Consider the following 24331-nt stretch of genomic DNA (forward strand, 5'->3'; position numbering starts at 1 on the left):
CATGACGATGCAAATTTTGCAGCAACTTTTTGAAAAAAGCTTCCACAAAATCAGCCATTTAAGGCATTGACGATCACAAAAAAAAAAGCCTGCTAAATCCTGGAGGGCCTGATTATGGAAACAATGTCGCAAGAGTGAGCAGACACTTTATTAGGTACACCTGCTTACATTAGGGATGTGCTGAACGATCAGTATCGACCAATTTTCATGAAAAAGTATGTGACGGCCATTGTTGATGAATGTCTCTTAATGCTGATCACACATGCTGTTACTCTCTGGCAGGGTTTCTGCAGATATCAGCAAATCTAATTCAATGCTTTTTAACGCAACTTAAAACATATTTAATGCCCGTGTCCAACAGAAGATCGTTATTACATTTGGTGGCGGGGGCCGCGTTAAGAAAATGTGGCCGGGAACCGGGCTATATATATATATATATATATATATATATATATATATATATATATATATATATATATATATATATATATATATATATATATATATATATATATATATATATATATATATAAATATATATATATATTTATATATATACATATATATATTTATATATACATATATATATTTATATATATATATATATACATATACATATATATATATACATATACATACATACATATATATATTTATATATATATATATATATATACATATACATATATATATATACATATACATACATACATATATATATATACATATACATGTATATATGTATATATATATGCATATATGTATATATACATATATATGTATATATGTATATATATATATGTATACATATATATACAGATATATATATACATATACTGTATATATACATATATATACATATATATACACATATATACACATATATACACATATATACATATACATATATATATACACATGCATATACATATATATATATATATATATATATATATATATATACATATATATATACATATATATATACATATGCATATATATATATATATATATATATATATATATATATATATATATATATATATATATATATATATATATATATATATATATATATATATATATATATATATATATATATATATATATATATATATATACGTATATAGTACTCTGTGATTGTGCGCTGCCGAACATGCTCCTCTGCTCGTAAACCCAGCAATGTTATGACGCAACGACGCGTCGTCATGCCCTTTAAAAAAATAAATATGGCGAACCGGTAATTTTAAAACAGAGAATAGCACCATTTTTGATTCATTAGTACCGCGATACTATACTAGTACCGGTATACCGTACAACCCTAGTTGGCACTATTTACTATAACAATTGTATGTAAGAAAATTGTGTTATTGCGTTGATATTGTTAAACAGTCAATAGGACTCACCATAAATAAATCGAAAAATTTACAGTTAATACATGTGATTGGTATCGGTATTGTTATCGACCAATCTTAGTCATGGATGATCGGAATCGGCAGCATAAATCCCTGGTTTATATTTATATCACCATATTTGTATTAGTATGGACGTGCACTCCATCACATTTAAGAGGTTTTTAATAACAAAATGTCTTGACACTCCCCTTAGCACAATAATAAACCTACTGTTGATCTTCAGGTGATTAAATGGAGTACGGAAGGGAAAAGGACACAGGATAGTTACAGGTCTGATGACATGAAGGTTGCATCAGATATGAAATACTTACATTTTATTTATGACTTTAGTAGCATCAAGTTGTAACCTGCATGGCTAACTCTGCAGATCGTGATTTATTCCGTTGAATCGAGCTCATTTGAGTGAACAACACCAGAGGAAAATTTTTTTTTAAAAGCTCCAGAGTTCATAGGCAGCATGTCCATTTGGCATTCAATAAACTACTGATCAGACGTTGATCATCCAAGAAAAGTGTTTGCTGATGTTTCTTGTTGTTGTTTTCTCTCATGGAGTCCTATTCAAGGATCTTTGGTAACATTTGCCCAACTGGGGAATGTGTTGAGCTGGAACATGGCAACGCCCCAAGTGTTTATACCAATGTTGATGGTGATGACGCCGATGAAATTCAGAATGAATCCAGCCCTGGCCTGAAAATAAACAATGCGAGAAAGTTCAGTCTGCCGCTTTTTTCATAACATTAAAGTGGAACTACACTCGTTCACAACCTGTTTTATACACACACTGTAAGTATATATATAATGTAGTAACAGACACCTTCATAACAACATGTAATATGTACAATATACACACTGCAAGTATATATATATAATGTAGTAACAGACACCTTCATAACAACATGTAATATGTACAATATACACACTGCAAGTATATATATAATGTAGTACCAGACACCTTCATAACAATATGTAATATGTACAATATACACACTGCAAGTATATATATAATGTAGTAACAGACACCTTCATAACAATATGTAATATGTACAATATACACACTGCAAGTATATATATAATGTAGTAACAGACACCTTCATAACAACATGTAATATGTACAATATACACACTGCAAGTATATATATATAATGTAGTAACAGACACCTTCATAACAACATGTAATATGTACAATATACACACTGCAAGTATGTATATAATGTAGTAACAGAACCCTTCATAACAACATGTAATATGTACAATATACACACTGCAAGTATATATATAATGTAGTAACAGACACCTTCATAACAACATGTAATATGTACAAAATACACACTGCAAGTATATATATATAATGTGGTAACAGACACCTTCATAACAACATGCAATATGTACAATATACACACTGCAAGTATATATATAATGTAGTAACAGACACCTTCATAACAATATGCAATATGTACAATATACACACTGCAAGTATATATATAATATAGTAACAGACACCTTCATAACAACATGTAATATGTACAATATACACACTGCAAGTATATATATATAATGTAGTAACAGACACCTTCATAACAACATGTAATATGTACAATATACACACTGCAAGTATATATATATAATGTAGTAACAGACACCTTCATAACAACATGTAATATTTACAATATACACACTGCAAGTATATATATAATGTAGTAACAGACACCTTCATAACAATATGTAATATGTACAATATACACACTGCAAGTATATATATATAATGTAGTAACAGACACCTTCATAACAACATGTAATATGTACAATATACACACTGCAAGTATATATATAATGTAGTAACAGACACCTTCACAACAATATGTAATATGTTTTATATAGACAATGCAAGTATATATATAATGTAATAATGTATCCGAATATCACTGCACTTTATTCTTGTTACATTATGACTTTGTTTTCGTAACATTATGATTTTTTTTCCCATGTAACACTGCAACTTATTCTTGTAACATTGCAACTTTTTGTTCGTAACGTTACAACTTTTTCCTTCTAACACTTCAACTTTATTATCGTAACGGTTTGACCTTTTTCAAGCAACGCCATGACTTAATTAGTTATTGCAACATTGCGATTTTTGTCCATGTAACAATGCGACTATATTCTTGTAAACTTACACCTTTTTTTTTTTTGTAAATAAGTACGACTGAATCCGAGTAACACTGCAACGCTGTTCTTGTAACATTACGACTTTGTGATCGTATCATTGCGATTTTATTCGTGTAACGCTGCGACTTTATCCTTGGAGCATTACGATTTAGTTTTGGAAAAATTCCGATTTTATCCGTGTAACACTGCAAATTTATTCTTGTAACATTAGGATTTTTTTTTGCGTGTGTCATTACGATTTTATCCATGTGACACTGCAACTTTACTCTTGTAACATTACCACTTTTTTTTTTTCAAACCATTACGACTGTTCTCGTAACGTTACAACTTTATTCTTCTAACAATGCAACTTTATTCTTGTAACATTATAACTTTGTTCTTGTAACTCTTACAACTTAAATGTTTTATTTTTTTACTATTTCTATTGATATTCCTTTTTTTATTTCCACTGTTTACTGTTTTTTTGGGGGGTTTTTTCGTTTATTTTTATTTACGTCCAGCATCAGACATTCCTATCCATTACATCATATTCACATACATCATATATCTGTTGTCTGCCCTAAATGTCCAAATTTTTTTTTTTTACATCCCAACCATACCACCCCCCCACCCAAAAGAAAGTAACAGCAAAAAAAACAACAACAACAAAGTCATATCTACAAATACATCAATTAAATAAACAAAAAATAAATGATAATAAATTAATAATAATAATAATCAATATTTTTTTACTATTTCTATTGATATTCCTTTTTTTATTTCCACTGTTTACTGTTTTTTTCAAACAATTTTTGTTGTTTTTTTTTAGCTGTGTAGCTATGTCCATAATTACTTAGATTTTTTTTTACTTTGCTGTTTTAATTCATACAGCACTTTGGGGGCAGTAATGGCTGTTGTAAAAGTGTGCTATATAAATAAAGACTTTGTTGCATTCTCTTATATTGTATTCATAAATATTAAACAAATGTTTTCCTAAAACGTGACTTTTATTTTATTCTAAATATGACGATAAACAATCATTCAATAAAAATATTCATGTATCAGTATCGTTGGTACCAGCCCTGTTTTTTCTTGGTATCGGATCGATACCAAAATTTGCAGTATTGCCCACCCCTTCTTTTCATCCAAAGCACACACACACACACACACCCATACTTTGACAATGTTGTGTACAGCCTCACCATGTCCATGACTTTAAGGTTGCCATAGGAGAAAGCGATGGCGTTGGGGGGCGTGGCTACAGGCAACATGAACGCCAGGGAGGCAGCGATGGTGCAGGGGAACATCACGTACAGTGGATGGATTTTAATGGCGATGGCCTGAAGAAGTAAATGGAGAGGAAACTGATGTTAAATATCGTTGATGTTGTTAAAACAATTGAAACACTGTGAATAAACACAACAAAGTAGTGATGTTTTGTTAATAATATTATAGTGTCACAAGACAATATGTCCTAAATGCACAAATATGACAACAACAAAGTAGTAATGTTTTGTTAATAATATTATAGTGTCACAAGACAATATGTCCTAAATGCACAAATATGACATTTAAATGTTTTGTTTACTAATCAACCAAAATTGTTTTATATTTGTGTCGGAATTTTGACATTCACTTTCAATTACGAATTTTTTCTCCCGACAAAACAACTTTGTTTTTGTAAAAATGCTATCATTTTATTCTCCTGATATTCAAAATGTATGTTAAATTATTCCCGTCTGATATTGTGACTTTGTTCTTGTAACACAGCAAATTAACTGTTTTAGGATTACAACCTGATTTTCGTAATATTCAAAATTTTGTTCTCATAACATTACGACTTTTATCCTTGTGAAGATGCAACTTTCTTCTTTTCAGAGCATTATCATTGTGTTCTTATAAAATGTTCCTTATAAAGATGCACTTTCAGACTTGTAACAGTATGACCTTGTTCCTGCATATTACGAATGTATCCATGTAACACTGCAACTTTGTTCCTGTAACATTACAACTTTGTTTTCGTAACATTATGACGTCATCAGTGTAATACTGCAACTTTATTCCTATAACATTACGACTTTGTTTTCGTAACATTCCAATTTCAACAGGTTACAACAACAACTTTATTCTTGTAACAGTATGATTTTGCTCCCGCAATACTATGACTTCATCCGTGAAACTTTATTCCCGCAACGTTACGACTTTATTTCCGTAACATTACGATTTTATTTCCGTAGCATTACGACTTTTACAGATAACGTTGGAACTTTATTTTTGTAACATGACGACTTTGTTTTCATAACATAACAACTTCATCCGTGTAACACTGCAACTTTATTGTCGTAACATTACGACTTTGCTTTTGTAACAATACGACTTTATTTGTGTAAAACTGAAACTTTATTTCTGTGACACTACAACTTTGTTTTCGTAACATAAGGAATTACTCCGTGTAACACGGCAACTTTATTCTTGAAACATTACAACTTTGTTTTCGTAACATTAAGACTTCATCAGTGTAACACTGCAACTTTATTATGGTAACAATATGACTTTGTTCCTGCAATATTACAACTTTTTCCTTGTGACACTGCAACTTTATTCCAGTCACATTACGACGTAGTTTTCATAACATTACAACTTCTACAGGTAACACTACAACTTAATTGTTGTGACATTACGACTTCATCCGTGTAACACTGCAACTTTACTCCTGTAACATCACAACTTGGTCGTAAGTAACACTGCAACTTTATTTTTGGAAAATGATGTCTTTGTTTTCGTAACATAACGACAGCTTTATTCTTGGGACTTTGTTCTTGTATGATTTTATTCTTGCAACACTGCAACTTTGTGTCATTATTCGCTTTATTTGAGTAACGCAGTGAATTCTCCTGGCGCTATTATTTTATCTTTGTAACGCTGCAAATTTGTATGTGTAACATTAAGAATTTATTTTCGTAACATTAAGACTTTACACGTGTAACATCCCAACATAATTATAGTAAAATTAAAACTTTTTTCTGCCAACATTACAACTTTATCATTGTAACACTACAACTTTGTTGTCGTAACGTTTTGACTTAGTTTGAGTAACACTGTGACCTAATTCTCTTACGTTACAACTTTGTTCTTGTAACATTGTTACTTTATCTATGTAACACTGCTATTTATAATTGCAACATTACAACTTTGTTTTTGTAACATTACGACTTAATCCGTGTAATACGGCACTTTATCCTTGTAACATTATGAATTTTTTTTCGAAACATTCTGACTTTGTTCTTGTAACGTTCTTGTACAACTGACACTTTTTTTATCGTAAAATTACAACTTTATCGGCGTTACACTGCAAATGTATTCTTGTAACATTGTGACATTTTTTACGAAACGTCACCGCTTTATTCTCTTAACACTAATTTCATTCTCCTAATGCTACAACTTCACTCTCAGAACGTCACAACCTTGTTTTTGTACAATTACAAGTTTATTCTAGTAACGTTGCAAACTTATTCTTGTAACATTACGACTTAATCCATGTAATACTGCACTTTATTCTTGTAACATTATGACGTTTTTTTTAAACATTCTGACTTTGTTCTCGTAACGTTCATGTACAACTGACACTTTTTTTATCGTAAAATTACAACTTTATCGGCGTTACACCACAAATGTATTCTTGTAACATTGTGATATTATTTACGTAACATTACCGCTTAATTCTCTTAACACTAATTTCATTCTCCTAATGCTACAACTTCACTCTCAGAACGTCACAAACTTGTTTTTGTACCATTACAAGTTTATTCTAGTAACGTTGCAAATTTATTCTTGTAACATTACGATTTAATCCGTGTAATACTGCACTTTATCCTTGTAACACTATGACATTTTTTTCTAAACATTCTGACTTTGTTCTCATAACGTTCTTGTTAGAATAATTTTATCTAAGTTATCACAAAAACTTTGTGTTGAAATGAGTTCCCAGCGAGAAGACTAAAAGCTGTCTTTGAAACCTACCAAGAAGAAGGCTTGTAAAACTCTACTGTGTAGGATGGGAAGCAACATGAAGGTGTTATGTTTTCTTTCAAGTATTGTAATCAACAGAAAGATATTGTTTTAACCCAAGGACTACAAGGCGGAGAGAAGGCAGGATCTGCCCAAGTTCCAGACGACCTCTTTTTGAACTTCCTTTTTCAACTGTTTTACGAGCCTCTTTTTGAACTCTTTCTGAACTCTTTTACGACCTCTTTTTTTGAACCGACCTTTTCTGTGAACTGTTTACGACCTTTCCTGTGAACTGTTTACGACCCTCGTCCTTTAGAAACAGCTATGGCCATGTGGTCAGGGAAGGTCCAAATAAAAGAAGAAGGCGTACAACCTTTTGGCAGAGCGTAATGAAACTGTGCAAGGGTACAGATGTACACGTTTCTCCTCACTGAACCACATTGAATTCTGTCTCTGTTTAATTCTTTGCTTCTTGTCTTGTTTAATAGATGTCGTCAGTGTTTGAACCTGACATCTTCTTGTACAAATGACACTTTTTTTATTAGAAAATTACAACTTTATCTTCTGCAAGTGTACTTTTGTAACATTGTGACATTATTTACGTGACGTTACTAATTCATCCTCATAACACTGACTTTTTATTCTCGTAGCACTGGCACTTTATTGTCGTCACAAATTACCGTATTATTTTTTAACGTTTTTTTCTGGTATTTTCTTTAAGGTGTAGCGCTCATACTAGTCGGTAACACCGAGCCATGGTTAATTAGTTAATGCACAACAATGGAGGTGTGCAAAAAACAACTGAAGAAATGTGAATGTGAGTAAAGTACGATCTTCACCATGGCGCCGAGTATTGGTAGGAACAGAGTGGTGGTGGCGGTGTTGCTGGAACATTCCGTGAACATGGCCACCATCAGACACAGCACAATGGAGATGGCGAAAGGAGGGATGCTCTGCAGCGGTATGAGACTTTCCCCCAACCATTTGGAAAGTCCAGACACCTAAACAAAAGAAACAGGCTTGTCCAAACATCTGAGAAGACAAATCTGATCTTCTTTGACCCGCATTACCTCACTGCCATGGGCCAAAGCGAAGCCTCCTCCCAGGAGCAAAAGGATGTCCCACGGCATCTTCTGATGGACCACATCCCAAGTTAGCAGAGGACATGGAGCTTCATCAGCTTCTATTTCAATGCAGACATCATAGGAAACAAGTTGGAAACATCATTCTACAGATATGGTGATAAACACGAGTACAGTGGTACTTTGGTTTTTGGTACTAATCCATTCCCAAGGATCCGTTGCATTTTTATTTTCTTATCATTATCCCTGTGTTCTTATAACATGTTCCTTCTGACGATGCAATTTTAGTCTTGTAACGGTGTGACTTTGTGACTGCTATATTACAAATTGATCCGTGTAACAACTTTGTTTTCGTTACATTACGACTTCATCAGTGTAACGCTGCAATTCCATTCTTTAAATTTTACGACTTTGTTTGTGTGACGTTACAACTTTGTCCGTGTAAAGTTGCAACTATTTTTCTTGCAACATTATCACTATGTTCCTGTAACATTTTTGATTTTACCTGTGTAACATTGCAACTTTATTCTTGTAAGATTATGACTTTGTTCCTGCAATAATACGACTTTATCCGTGTAACACTGCAACTTACTTCCTGTCACATTACGAATTTGTTTTGTAGTTTTACGATTTCTGCAGGTAACACTGAAACGTTAATTTTGTAACATTACGATTTGGTTTTCATAACAATACAAATTAATCCGTGTAACACTGCAACTTTATTTTTGTAACATTACGACTTTGTTTTGGTAATAGTACGACTTCATCCTTGTAACACCTCAACTTTATTCTTGTATCATTATGACTTTGTTCCTGCAATATTAGAACTTTATCCTTGTAACACTTGCAACTTAATTCCCGTAGCATTACGGTTTTGTTTTTGTAACATTACGACTTCTACAGATAACACTAAAACTTTATTTTCATAACACTGCAACTTACTTCCTGTGACATTACGAATTTGTTTTGTAGTTTTACGATTTCTGCAGGTAAAACTGAAACGTAAATTTTGTAACATTACGACTTTGTTTTCATAACAATACGAATTAATCCATGTAACACTGCAACTTTATTTTTGTAACATTACGACTTTGTTTTGGTAACATTACGACTTCATGCTTGTAACACCTCAACTTTATTCTTGTAACATTATGACTTTGTTCCTGCAATATTAGAACTTTATCCTTGTAACACTTGCAACTTAATTCCCGTAGCATTACGGTTTTGTTTTTGTAACATTACGACTTCTACAGATAACACTAAAACTTTATTTTCGTAACACTGCAACTTACTTCCTGTGACATTACGAATTTGTTTTGTAGTTTTACGATTTCTGCAGGTAACACTGAAACGTAAATTTTGTAACATTACGACTTTGTTTTCACAACAATACGAATTAATCAATGTAACACTGCAACTTTATTTTTGTAACATTACGACTTTGTTTTGGTAATAGTACGACTTCATCCTTGTAACACCTCAACTTTATTCTTGTAACATTATGACTTTGTTCCTGCAATATTAGAACTTTATCCTTGTAACACTTGCAACTTAATTCCCGTAGCATTACGGTTTTGTTTTTGTAACATTACGACTTCTACAGATAACACTAAAACTTTATTTTCGTAACACTGCAACTTACTTCCTGTGACATTACGAATTTGTTTTGTAGTTTTACGATTTCTGCAGGTAACACTGAAACGTAAATTTTGTAACATTACGACTTTGTTTTCACAACAATACGAATTAATCAATGTAACACTGCAACTTTATTTTTGTAACATTACGACTTTGTTTTGGTAACATTACGACTTCATGCTTGTAACACCTCAACTTTATTCTTGTAACATTATGACTTTGTTCCTGCAATATTAGAACTTTATCCTTGTAACACTTGCAACTTAATTCCTGTCACAATACAGCTTTGTTTTTGTAGCATTACGACTTCTACAGCTAACACTGAAACTTTATTTTCGTAACATTACGACTTTGTTTTGCTTACATTACAACTTCCTCTGTGTAACACTGCAACTTTATTTTTGTAACATTACGACTTTGTTTTGGTAACATTACGACTTCATCATTGTAACACCTAAACTTTTTTCTTGTAACCTTATGACTTTGTTCATGCAATATTAGAACTTTATCCTTGTAACACTTGCAACTTAATTCCTGTCACATTACGGCTTTGTTTTTGTAACATTACGACTTTTACAGCTAACACTGAAACTTTATTTTTGTAACATTACAACTTTGTATCCGTAACATTACGACTTTTTGCGTGTAACACTGCAACTTTATACTTGTAAAATTACGACTTCATCTGTGTAACACTGAAATTTTATTCTTCTAACATAATAACTTTGTTCCTGCAATATTACGACTTTGTCCATGTAACACTGCAACTTTATTCCTGTAACGTTACGACTTTGTTTTAGTAACATTACGAGTTCTACAGGTAACACTGAGACATTATTTTGTAACGTGACGACATTGTATTCGTAACATTACGACTTAATACGTGTAATGCTGCAACTTTCTTGTTGTAATATTACAACTTTGTTTTTCTAACATTACGACTTCTGCAGGTAACACTGAAACATTATTTGGTAACATTACGACTTTGCATTCGTAACATTACGACTTAATCCTTGTAACACTGCAACTTTCTTGTTGTAACACTGCAACTTTCTTGTTGTAACATTACGACCTCTGTAGGTAACAATGAAACAATATTTTGAAACATTACGACTTTGTTTTTGTGACATCACGACTTAACCCGTGTAACACTGCAACTTTATTCTTGTAACATTACGCCTTAATCTGTGTAACACTGAAAATGTATTTCTCGTAAAATGACGACTCCATTCTTGTAACACTGCAACTTTATTCTCGCAGCGTGATTTATTCTCGTGACGTTTTGCCCAATCCTACTAAAACTGTATGAAAACCAGGGCACCACTGTCTATCTACATGAGAAATGTAGTGTAAAAAAGCGTTCATACATAACCCACACAGTTCATAAAACAACTGAAAGAGATAACATGCAATGTCATAAACTAGTAAAAGGGGGAATAAGGACGGCTGTTGGAACGTTCATGTCGGCTTGTATTTTTCCACGTTGCAAAGTGGGAAACAGACAGTGTCACCTCAAAGCCTGCGTCTTAATCATCCGTCACCTTTCTGCGCAGCTCGCACGCTCCAGATTGATCAATCTGAGTACGAGCAATATCCGCGTGAAGGTACGGCGTGTGCGATTGTCTCAACTTGACCTGGTAGATATCAGGCTGCGAGTCGGTAAGGAGATCCGACAAGGGCAATTTGAAAGCACGGAATCAGCTGAATGTCTTTTAACAGGCAGTAAAAGTTACTGAAGGTATCTTTATGTGTTCCCGTTCAAAGGAGGGCAGGTGGTAAAACTCAACACGTCCTCACGTGACAAAACCTGCAGGAAATGTCTCTCAGCAGACACAGATCTAATCCAGTTCAACGTAGCGACACGGCCTAAAATCTATTTGGCGATACACTTCATATCGCAGCCTCCTGCATTAACGATATATAGTACAATTAACTATGTTACTATACCTTCCAGGCAACTACAACCCTAGACTAAAACCCTCCGCACCACCACATCCAAACTCCCCAGATTGTAATTAATCAAATGTAAATAATCAAATGTATATACTTGTTCTTATGCTTTCTGAGCTCATGTTCACTGCTCGCTGTACATATCCTACCAAGTCAGACCTACACTGTTTCAATGTCCATTTCTCTGATGATGCAATTGTTGATGACTGAAGTGCTGATATCAACCAAACCTCCTACCGGTCGGACGTGCCCTAAACACCTCCCTTGGGAGGCGTTTGGGTGGCATCCTGACCAGATGCCCGAACCACCTCATCTGGCTCCTCTCCATGTGGAGGAGCAGCGGCTTTACTTTGAGCTCCCCCCGGATGACAGAGCTTCTCACCCTATCTCTAAGGGAGAGACCCGCCACCCGGCGGAGGAAACTCATTTAGGCCGCTTGTACCCGTGATCTTGTCCTTTCGGTCATAACCCAAAGCTCATGACCATAGGTGAGGATGGGAACGTAGCTCGACCGGTAAATTGAGAGCTTTGCCTTCCGGCTCAGCTCCTTCTTCACCACAACGGATCGATACAGCGTCCGCATTACTGAAGACGCCGCACCGATCCGCCCGTCGACCTCACGATCCACTCTTCCCTCACTCGTGAACAAGACTCCGAGGTACTTGAACTCCTCCACTTGGGGCAGGGTCTCCTCCCCAACCCGGAGATGGCACTCCACCCTTTTCCGGGCGAGAACCATGGACTCGGACTTGGAGGTGCTAAATCTCATCCCAGTCGCTGCGAACCGATCCAGTGAGAGCTGAAGATCCTGGCCAGATGAAGCCATCAGGACCACATCATCTGCAAAAAGCAGAGACCTAATCCTGCAGCCACCAAACCGGATCCCCTCAACACCTTGACTGCGCCTAGAAATTCTGTCCATAAAAGTTATGAACAGAATGGGTGACAAAGGGCAGCCTTGGCGGAGTCCAACCCTCACTGGAAACGTGTCCGACTTACTGCCAGCAATGCGGACCAAGCTCTGACACTGATCGTACAGGGAGCGGACCGCCACAATCAGACAGTCCGATACCCCATACTCTCTGAGCACTCCCCACAGGACTTCCAGAGGGACACGGTCAAATGCCTTCTCCAAGTCCACATAGCACATGTAGACTGGTTGGGCAAACTAATAACATAGACGTCCCAATAGGGCCTGATTATCGACCCTTAAGAGTGTTAATGCACCTTCTATATTTTGCATGCTTAGACTTAGAATTAGACAAATTTTAATGATCCACAAGGGAAACTCTTCCACACAGTAGCTCAGTTACAAAGGATGGAAAGGATAATGCATACAAAGACACAAAAAGAGGACGAAAACAAAGGTATAAAGTAGACTAAAAATGTACCATGGTAGCAATATAACATAAATGTAATATTTACATATTATATTTACAGTATATAATATATACTGATATATTATTATATTATATTATTATATAAAATATACAATATATAACAAATCCCAATTACCATGTACAATATTACAGTATATATAACAGCTGCAGCAATATATATATATACGTTATATAACATGGCTGGCCTACCGTCATCTGACCTGCGGCCCCGTCTTGGAAGTCTGGAGGGGATGCAGAAGAACAGTGCCGACATGAATATGGCCACCGTGCCATCTGTCACGTACCTGATGGGTCAAAATAAAATATTAACAACAGGAAGTCATGTAGACTTAATAGAACATTAAACCAGACCTCAAAAACACTTAATGCAAAAACAAATTAAAAATATTATTTATTAAAGTTTCACATTATATTTTCTGTTTCCAGTCTTGCGTGTACAATTAGATCACTTTAAATATTCCTCTCTGTTTTACAAAACCCAAAACCAGTGAAGTTGGCACGTTGTGTAAATGGTCAATAAAAACAGAATACAATTATTTGCAAATCCTTTTCAACTTATATTCAATTGAATAGACTGCAAAGACAACATATTTAATGTTCGAACTGATAAACGTTGTTGTTTTTTGCAAATATTAGCTCATTTGGAATTTGATGCCTGGGCCCGAGCTCATCTAAGATGGATCGATGCAAAGTGGAAAAGTGTTCTGTGGTCTGACGAGTCCACATTTCAAATTGTTTTTGGAAACTGTGGACGTCGTGTCCTCCGGACCAAAGAGGAAAAGACCCATCCGGATTGTTCTAGGCGCAAAGTTCAAAAGCCAGCATGTGTGATGGTATGGGGGTGTATTAGTGCCCAAGACATGGGTAACTTACACATCTGTGAAGGCACCGTTAAAGGTACATACAGGTTTTGGAGCAACATATGTTGCATCAAAACAACGTTATCATGGACGCCCCTGCTTATTTCAGCAAGACAATGCCAAGCCACGTGTTACAACAGCGTGGCTTCTTACTAAAAGAGTGCGGGTACTAGACTGGCCTGCCTGTAGTCCAGACCTGTCTCCCATTGAAAATGTGTGGCGCAATATGAAGCCTAAAATACCACAACGGAGACCCCCGGACTGTTGAACAACTTAAGCTGTACATCAAGCAAGAATGGGAAAGAATTCCACTAGAAAAGCTTGAAAAAATGGTCTCCTGAGAGTGTTGTTAAAAGGAAAGGCCATGTAACACAGTGGTAAAAATGCCCCTGTGCCAACTTTTTTGCAATGTGTTGGTGCCATTAAATTATAAGTTAATGATTATTTACAAAAATAAATTAAGTTTCTCAGTTCGAACATTAAATATATTGTCTTTGTAGTGTACTCACTTGAATATAAATTAAAAAGGATTTTCCAATCATTGTATTCTGTTTTTATTTACCATTTACACAACGTCCCAACTTCACTGGTTTTGGATTTTGTATTTAAAAACACAATATAAACAATCAAGTGTAGGTCAATATTTGCCAAGAAGTTACATATGAATTAGGGATGTCTCAATCCGATATTGATATATTATAATTATATCAGTAGATGGATTAGTTCGATGTCAGGAACAAAATTAAGTATCGGATTATATTTTCCAGCATCTTCTATCCATCCATCCATCCATCTTCTTCCGTTTATCTGAGGTCGGTTCGCGGGGGCAGCAGCCTAAGCAGAGAAGCCCGGACTTCCCACTTCGTCCAGCTCCTCCCAGTTAAAATAAAGCCAATAATGAAATTTTTTGTGGTGCCTTTTATTTAGAAAAGTACCGTAAAGTACAGAAAAAGTACCGAAATATATTTTGGTAAAATATTGGTATAGGGACAACACTAATATATATATATATATATATATATACATATATATATATATATATATATATATATATATATATATATATATATATATATATATATATATATATATATATATATATATATATATATATATATATATATATATATATATATATATATATGCAGTCAACTTTCGGCCCCCGGCCAAATTTTTTGAGCCCAATGTGGCCCCCAAGTCCAACAGTTTGGACACCCCTGTACTAGAATATATTTCTGGCAGCACTCACTTTTTGTTTTGGTTGAAGAGTACAGTGGCCCAGCCTGGTATGAAGCCAGGCTCCCTGGTAAACCACAGAAGAACCAGCAGCGTGAAGATAACCAGCACACTGGTCTCAGCGAAGCTCATCTTGCCCAACTTTTTGTACTCATCTTTGATTACCTGGTAGGCCTCCTTATCACCTGCGCTTTTTACGCCACATCCAAATGACTTTCTGAAGCTGGCGGAGGAGAGTGAGAAATAAATGACAGCGTTGTGGCGGTAAAACGTATATAAAAGGCTACTTACTTAAAGCCCAGAAACATGAACTGCAGCCAAAGCCACGTTAATACCAGCATTAAAATCATGTTGGGGAATGCAAAGCCAAACCAGCTGGCGAAATTGATTACCCCGCCGTTGTCTGGAAATAGTCTGTGGACGAAGATAAGAAATAACAGTTGAGATTACAAAACATCAGCAATTATTGTGTAAAAACAGAGAGAAGCATGAAAAAATACATTCTTATAATCAGGGCTGTGAATCTTTGGACACCATTCGGTTCGATTCTTGTGGGTAACGATTCGATTCAGAATCGATTCTTGATTCAAAACGATTTTCTATTCATAATCAATACTTTTTTTTAATAATATTGAGTTGCAGTTCTATGATGAACTACATTCCTCCATAAAATACACTACCGTTCAAAAGTTTGGGGTCACCCAAACAATTTTGTGGAATAGCCTTTCATTTCTAAGAACAAGAATAGACTGTCGAGTTTCAGATGAAAGTTCTCTTTTTCTGGCCATTTTGAGCGTTTAATTGACCCCACAAATGTGATGCTCCAGAAACTCAATCTGCTCAAAGGAAGGTCAGTTTTGTAGCTTCTGTAACGAGCTAAACTGTTTTCAGATGTGTGAACATGATTGCACAAGGGTTTTCTAATCATCAATTAGCCTTCTGAGCCAATGAGCAAACACATTGTACCATTAGAACACTGGAGTGATAGTTGCTGGAAATGGGCCTCTATACACCTATGTAGATATTGCACCAAAAAACAGACATTTGCAGCTAGAATAGTCATTTACCACATTAGCAATGTATAGAGTGTATTTCTTTAAAGTTAAGACTAGTTTCAAGTTATCTTCATTGGTGCTTTTCTTTCAAAAATAAGGACATTTCAATGTGACCCCAAACTTTTGAACGGTAGTGTACATAAAGAAAGAAAACTGGTTGTCAGAAAAATTGTATGTAAATTATCAAAAAACTTTCCGTTCCCTGAGTTCCCAATGAACAGACAAGAGGCTGTCTTTGTTGCACCAAGCAAAGGCTTGGAAAATTCCATTGTGTACGATGGGAGGAGACGGGAGGGGCTTATCTATTGTCATCGAAGACCTGCTCAAGCTGAATCCAGGACTAGCCCAAGCCCGAGGCATCTTTTTCTTTTGTGTTAATGTGACCGAAAACAGTGACTGCTTACATACTCCTCATTCCTATAGAAACAGATGTTGTTATGTAAACAGGGAAAGTCCAAATAAAAAGAGGTGGCGTACAATCTTTCGCCAGAGCGTGGTTGACACTGTAAGAGGTTACAGGTCGACACCTTTCTCCTCAATTGAGCAAAATTGAATTCTGCCTCTGTTTGATTCTTTGCTTCTTGTCTCGTTTAATAGATGTCATCAGTGTTTGAATCTGACACTGGTTTTGTGTGATAAAATCATACCCAAACATCTACAAAAGTGGCCAGGGGCACCGAAAAGGGGGGGTAAAGGAGACGGATTCTAGGGGCCCATGATGGAGGGGGGCCCAGAGAGGCCCGTATTGATGATGAAGTTATAATACAGGGGGCCCTGTAAAGATTCTTTTCATGGGGCCCAAAATCCCTAGCGACACCCCTGAAAGTGGCTGGACTGGACAGATTTGGGGAAAAAACTTTTAATTTTTTATAGGGATGTCCGAAAATATCAATGCGTTAAAATGTAATATCGGAAATTATCGGTATCGGTTTTTTTATTATCTGTATCAGGTTTTTTTTTTTTTTTTTTTTTTTTATTAAATCAACATAAAAAACACAAGATACACTTACAATTAGTGCACCAACCCAAAAAAAAAACCCTCCCCCCATTTCTTTCTGTTATCAATATTCTGGTTCCTACATTATATATCAATATATATCAATACAGTCTGCAAGGGATACAGTCCGTAAGCACACATGATTGTGCATGCTGCTGGTCCACTAATAGTACTAACCTTTAACAGTTAATTTTACTCATTTTCATTAATTACTAGTTTCTATGTAACTGTTTTTATATTGTTTTACTTTCTTTTTTATTCAAGAAAATGTTTTTAATTTAGTTATCTTATTTCATTATTTTTTTTAAAAAGTACCTTATCTTCACCATACATGGCTGTCCGAATTAGGCATAATAATGTGTTAATTCCACGACTGCATATATCGGTTGATATCGGTATCGGTTGATATCGGTATTGGTAATTAAAGAGTTGGACAATATCGGAATATCGGATATCGGCAAAAAGCCATTATCGGACATCCCTAATTTTTTATTTATTCGATTTTTGTTTTTGCTTTTTTTTTGAGTCGATTGAGAATCGTTACACATAATTGATATTTTTTTGACACCCCTACTTAAATTTCTTCCGCTTGATTCGAACCCGAGACAGGCGAAATATTTGTTATCGCTTATTGGTTGGGAAATATAGGACTGTTTTCACAAGCCAAGATGTTGAAGTCATAGGACCTTTTCCACCGCAGGAACTTTCCCAGTAAATAAAGCTCTCCCCTGTGTTTCCACCAACAACTACTTCTTCAGGAACCTTTCCGAGTTCCTCCAAGCTGGGTGGGACTTTTCCAAGTGATCAGGAACCTTTTTCGGGGGCGGATATATAAACCACATGGCGTCAGGAACACTTCAGAAAACCACTGTCAGTAACTACAGTTTGTCGCTAAATCTGTAAGTGCAAGTTAAAACTTTATTATGCAACGCGATAGCCATTTATCAACAACACCCAGAAACGCCGCCGGCTTCGCTGGGCCCGAGCTCATCTCAGATTGAACAACTTAAGCTGTACATCAAGCAAGAATGGGAAAGAATTCCACCTGAAAAGCTTCAAAACACTGACATTTATTATTTACTTATTGTTATTTACAGCTGAAATGGACCAAAAGGAATCACCTGAATCTCATGAATTCCTCATTTACTGAGAGGACCACTTTCTGACTGTTGGACATTGCGGAGAAAAGCCTGACATTTTATGAACAATATGGTACACTTTATTTTTCAAAGCATATAATTTTGTATATTATTGCTTTACTTACTTTTTAGTAAAATAATTGTGACCTAATATTGTCCGTTTATTTACAAAACCCAAAATCAGAGAAGTTGGCACCTTCTGTAAATGGTAAATAAGAACAGAATACAATGATTTGCAAATCCTTTTTCACCTATATTCAATTGAATACACTGCAAATACATGTATTTTTTGCAAATTTTAGCTCATTTGGAATTTGATGCCTGCAACATGTTTCAAAAAAACTGGCACAGGTGGCAAAAAAGACTGAGAAAGTTGAGGAATGCTCATCAAACACTTATTTGGAACATTCCACAGGTGAACAGGCTAATTGGGAACAGGTGGGTGCCATGATTGGGTGTAAAAGCAGCTTCCATGAAATGCTCAGTCATTCACAAACAAGGACGGGGCGAGGGTCACCACTTTGTGAACAAATGCGTGAGCAAATTGTCCGACAGTTTAAGAACAACATTTCTCAACGAGCTATTGCAAGGAATTTAGGGGTTTCACCATCTAAGGTCTGTAATATCATCAAAAGGTTCAGAGAATCTGGAGAAATCACTGCACGTAACATTGAATGCCCGTGACTTTGGATCCCTCAGACGGTACTGCATCAAAAACCGACATCAGTGTGTGAAGGATATCACCACATGGGCTCAGGAACACTTTAGAAAACCACTGTCAGTAATTACAGTTGGTTGCTACATCTGTAAGTGTGAGTTAAAACTCTACTATGCAAAGCGAAAGCCATTTATCAACAACACCCAGAAACGCCGCCGGCTTCGCTGCGCCCGAACTCATCTAAGATGCACTGATGCTAAGTGGAAAAGTGTTCTGTGGTCTGACGAGTCCACGTTTCAAATTGTTTTTGGACACTGTGGACGTTTACTGAGTGTTGTTAAAAGGAAAGGCCATGTAACACAGTGGTAAAAATGCCCCTGTGCCAACTTTTTTGCAATGTGTTGCTGCCATTAAATTCTAAGTTAATGATTATTTGCAAAATAAAATTACGTTTCTCAGTTCGAACATTAAATATCTTGTCTTTGCAGTCTATTCAATTGAATATAAGTTGAAAATTAATTTCAAAACATTGTATTCTGTTTTTATTTACGAATTACACAATGTGCCAACTTTACTGGTTTTGGTTTTTGCATGATTTCCGCTGATATCATATCTGATTAATATCGGTTTTGGTCTACAATTAAAGCTCCAATATCGGTATCGTATCGGAAGTGAAACAGTTGTATCGGGACTCTTGATCTTTATACTTCCATAGCAATTAGTAATGTTTGTTCAACTTTGGCGAAGAGAATCCGAACTGAATCCGATTGATCTAATATTGCTCACGTACCACTACCAGCCACAAGGGGGCATATGTGTGCTGTGTCTATAGTTTATTATGTTTACGACATGGGCAAGACATTGTAAGTTGTAGTGTTAGCACAATAACAAGATGCACCATCGGAAAGTAAGCAATATAGATATTGATAGTACGTACTTATCAATCTGGCCCATCAGGATGACATTGGGCGTAGTTCCAGTGAGGGTCGCGGTCCCTCCGATGCTTGCAGCGTAACACACGCTCAGACTCATGCCTTTGGTCAGCTTCGTGTACCTCTGCTCCCTCTTGATTCTTTTCTGCTCCATTGTCTCTGTGCTGCCCACTCCAACTTCTGGGAGGAGACATTTAGAGGGAAACTTTCAGGGGAACATTCTTTAAAGCATTGCCTTTAAACCTGTGGACTATTGCACATTTTTCATTTATATATATGTATATATATATATATATATATATATATATATATATATATATATATATATATATATATATATATATATATATATATATATATATATATATATATATATATATATATATATATATATAAATATATTATTTATTTTGTTTTCAATATTAATGCAACAATTGTTTTTGCTCCCATTTTTCGTGAGTTGAGCTCGAAGATCTAAAACTTTTACTACATACACAAAAGACCTATTCCTCTCAAATATTGTTCACAAATCTAAGTCTGTGTCAGTGAGCATTTCTTCTTTGCCAAGATAATCTAATCCATCCCACCTCACAGGTGTGGCATATCAAGATGCTGAATAAACAGCATGATTATTGCACAGGTGCGCCTTAGGCTGCCCACGACAAAAAGGCCACTCTGAAATGTGCAGTTTTGTCACACAGCCCAATGCCACAGATGTCGCAAGTTTTGAGGGAGCAGTTGGCATGCTGACTGCAGGAATGTCCACCAGAGCTGTTGCCCGTGAATTGAATGTTCATTTCTCTACCATAAAGGCGTTTCCAGAGGCATTTCAGAGAATTTGGCAGTACATCCAACCGGCTTCACAACTGCAGACCACGTGAAACCAAACAAGCCCAGGACCTCCTCCTCTAGCAGGTACCCCTCCATGATCGTCTCAGACTAGCCATCCGGACAGCTGCTGCAAGAAATGGTTTGGATAACCAAATAATTTCTGCACAAACTGTGAGAAACCGTCTCAGGGAAGCTCATCTGCATGCTCGTCGCCTGACTTTAGTTTGTCGTCGTACCCGACTTGAGTGGGAAAATGCTCATCATTCGATGGGGTCTGGCACGTTGGAGAGGAGCAACTTGGCACAGCCATTGAAGAGGAGTGGACCAACAGTCCACAGGCCACAATCAACAACCTGGTCAACTCTATGCCAAGGAGATGTGTTGCAAATATATAGTAAAAGTTTTCGATCTTTGAGTTCAAGTCATGAAAAATGGGAGCAAAAACAAAAGTGTTGCATTTATATGTTTGTTCAGTATATAATCAATATAATTGGATATTAAGTGCATGTGAGAGTTTGACTTCTACTTTGTTTACTTCGTGAGTATCCCCTTAAAGTTTTGCAATCAATCAGAAAGCAGCTGAAATGCTAAAGTGTAAAGAGTGTCTTGCATGTTTCCCAACATAAATGGTTGTAATTTTGAGTATTTTATGGTGAACAGATGTTTTTTTATAAAATCCACAAAGTTCAGTGACCGTGTCTGTTGACATTTTGTGTTGGTTGGATTTTCTTGAACCATGACTAGGGAAGGTTGTTTGCATCAGGTCATATAAATACTGTAGATGCTGTGCATTCAGTAAGTAATAAAAGGTCATTTACTACTCATGTCTACTACATGGTGACAAAATGGCAGATTTATAAAAACAAAAAAACACACTAGTCTTTCCTCGTCTCCCACTGTGGTTACAGTGTGCTACATATGCTTCATCAAATTCTGGTATGGCAAAAAAAAAAGCATGTTGCTATTTGAGAAGGACTGGGTTAGGGTATGTGCTCTTATTTTAAGAAGGTGACATGATATCATAATTATTTTCATGTCACGATGTCTACATATGCTTGCCTACAGGCAATAAATACTGTGGGTGTCCCAGCTAATATTGATATCAGATATCGTCCCGATATCGGCACAAAAAAAGTATCGGACTTATACAGAGCTGGACATCTAAATGTCCTCCAATAAGCACAAAAGGTTAGTCTTTTCTTCTATTTTAGTCAAGACATTTACAAAAGGTAAACATGGCTATGGGCTGCTAGGAGTTAGCAGCTACACAACAGCTAAGCACACAACAGCCCACCAGCTAGAAGTATGTCATGGGTGTCCTTAATTGAACAATATTGCAGTCTAAAACAGCACATTTGTCAATACAAACAAGTATCAAATAATTATAGTTGCATAATACTAACGGATACAAAGGCAAAAGCGTATTGGAAAGTATCCAGTAACAAATGTGTCCGCATCATTCAACTGTCTGCATTGTGAGCTTATTGTGACGACCAGGTGTGACTAAAAAGATAATTACCATTCCACTTCTATGTAAAGAGAGCATAAGTCTTTTCTAGTAAATAAGTAGGTTGGAGTTTTTCATAACTACCATTGTTTACTGTTTCAGTCATTTATTTTGATCAATCCTTTTCTAAAACTACACACTACAAAAAAATAAAAGCATGCATGATTCGCGCTGATATCGTATCGAATTAATATCGGTATCGAATCGTAAGTAAAAAAGTTGTACGGGAAATATTCCAAAAACAAACAAAAAACCTACTTGATATATCATGGTCTGTCTCATCCATGACCACTGTATCTAAAAGGGCACACAAAGAGAAGATCAGGAACCAATGACAAGTGTTGTTTTTAAAAAAAACTGTTTCAACTCACCCATGTTGACGGTGCTGCCATTTGGTTTGCGTTCATTGGTCTCGCTCATCTCAAAGCTCTGGTTCTCCAGGCCGTCCTTGGTACTGAGCGCATGAGCTCTCTTTTCGGCGTTGGCCTCAGAGTCGTTGAGCTGCTGCAGCACGGCGTTGGCGATGGGCAGCATCATGGCCGTGGAGGCTGTGTTACTGATCCACATGGACAGGAAGGCTGTGGTGCCCATGAAGCCGATCATCAGGCTGGAGAAAGCGGCGAAACCAATTCAGGACTGGGGCTGAAACCGTGTGGTACTTGCATGGCGCACTAGGACAACTGCTCTTACAGCGAAGGCTTGACCCCAACAAAAATCAGAACCTTGAGGGCGATCCTCTTGTGCAGGTTCCAGTGCTCCACGGCGATGGCCACCAGCAAGCCACCAATGAAGAGCATGTTGGAGTCTTTCAAGTACTGAATACACACCTGCGTCAGAGTGAACAAAACGTTACCAAACGATGGAACTTGGCAAGAGGTCTGCCTGCTTATGTGATATGCCGTACGAGGAGACATACCTCATCCGACTCCATGATCTTCATCATGGGGAACAGAATGACAGGCAGCAGAGCCGTGGCAGCCAGAGGGATGCATTCCGTGCACCAGTACAACGCCATCAGGATGATCACATAGCCACATTTTGCCTGCTGTAAGGACATAATAGATTTCTTCATACACAAATTCAGTTTACCAGAACATAACTTCCCGAGGTGCCAATGACATCATTGGTGGTTTGATGTTTTTCTTCTTGCTTGCTCTCAACAAAGGCAAACACTTCCCTTCCCTCTCCCTTATTTTTCCCTACTTTGCTTCTATGTCTCGTCTCTCCGCACTGTTTCCCAAATCTAGACATGGAATTGATAGACTGATTTCTAAAAGCAATTGACAAGATTTTCAGAGAAGCTCGGGTTCGGAGATACCTGTCTGTCCTTGACAGAATGTTTGCTACTGGATTCACAATGGACACTTGGGAGAAGTGGAGGGTCATGTGCCTGGCGATTCTCTTCGTTGAGGACATCAAAGCTTTCTACCTATTCGGAAATTTGATAACAGGGCATCTGCTGATTGGATTGAGCGTTG

At 36.2% G+C, this 24331-nt stretch overlaps 1 protein-coding gene across 3 annotated transcripts in view; it reads right to left on the reverse strand.

The window, feature by feature from the left end:
• Window positions 1-1135: 1135 nt before the first annotated feature.
• The window catches only part of LOC133663938 (solute carrier family 13 member 2-like), a 34703-nt gene continuing 11507 nt past the window's right edge, over window positions 1136-24331 (reverse strand). The window contains exons 2-14 of one of the 3 annotated variants that reach the window (XM_062068676.1): window positions 23770-23898; window positions 23544-23680; window positions 23225-23460; window positions 23112-23150; window positions 20521-20695; window positions 16127-16148; window positions 16026-16045; window positions 15748-15957; window positions 13828-13922; window positions 8639-8751; window positions 8408-8569; window positions 4763-4900; window positions 1136-2102 (exon numbers count right to left, since the gene is read on the reverse strand). In XM_062068676.1, coding sequence (XP_061924660.1) covers window positions 1974-2102; window positions 4763-4900; window positions 8408-8569; window positions 8639-8751; window positions 13828-13922; window positions 15748-15957; window positions 16026-16045; window positions 16127-16148; window positions 20521-20695; window positions 23112-23150; window positions 23225-23460; window positions 23544-23680; window positions 23770-23898 — 1605 coding nt within the window. In that variant the 3' untranslated portion in view covers window positions 1136-1973. Of the gene's footprint in view, window positions 2103-4762; window positions 4901-8407; window positions 8570-8638; window positions 8752-13827; window positions 13923-15747; window positions 15958-16025; window positions 16149-20520; window positions 20696-23111; window positions 23151-23224; window positions 23461-23543; window positions 23681-23769; window positions 23899-24331 lie in introns of all 3 variants that reach the window. The other 2 variants (XM_062068675.1, XM_062068674.1) reach the window with 2 other exon arrangements.

This window comes from Entelurus aequoreus, linkage group LG13 (assembly GCF_033978785.1).
Source record: "Entelurus aequoreus isolate RoL-2023_Sb linkage group LG13, RoL_Eaeq_v1.1, whole genome shotgun sequence".
Classification (NCBI taxonomy): Eukaryota; Metazoa; Chordata; class Actinopteri; order Syngnathiformes; family Syngnathidae; genus Entelurus; species Entelurus aequoreus.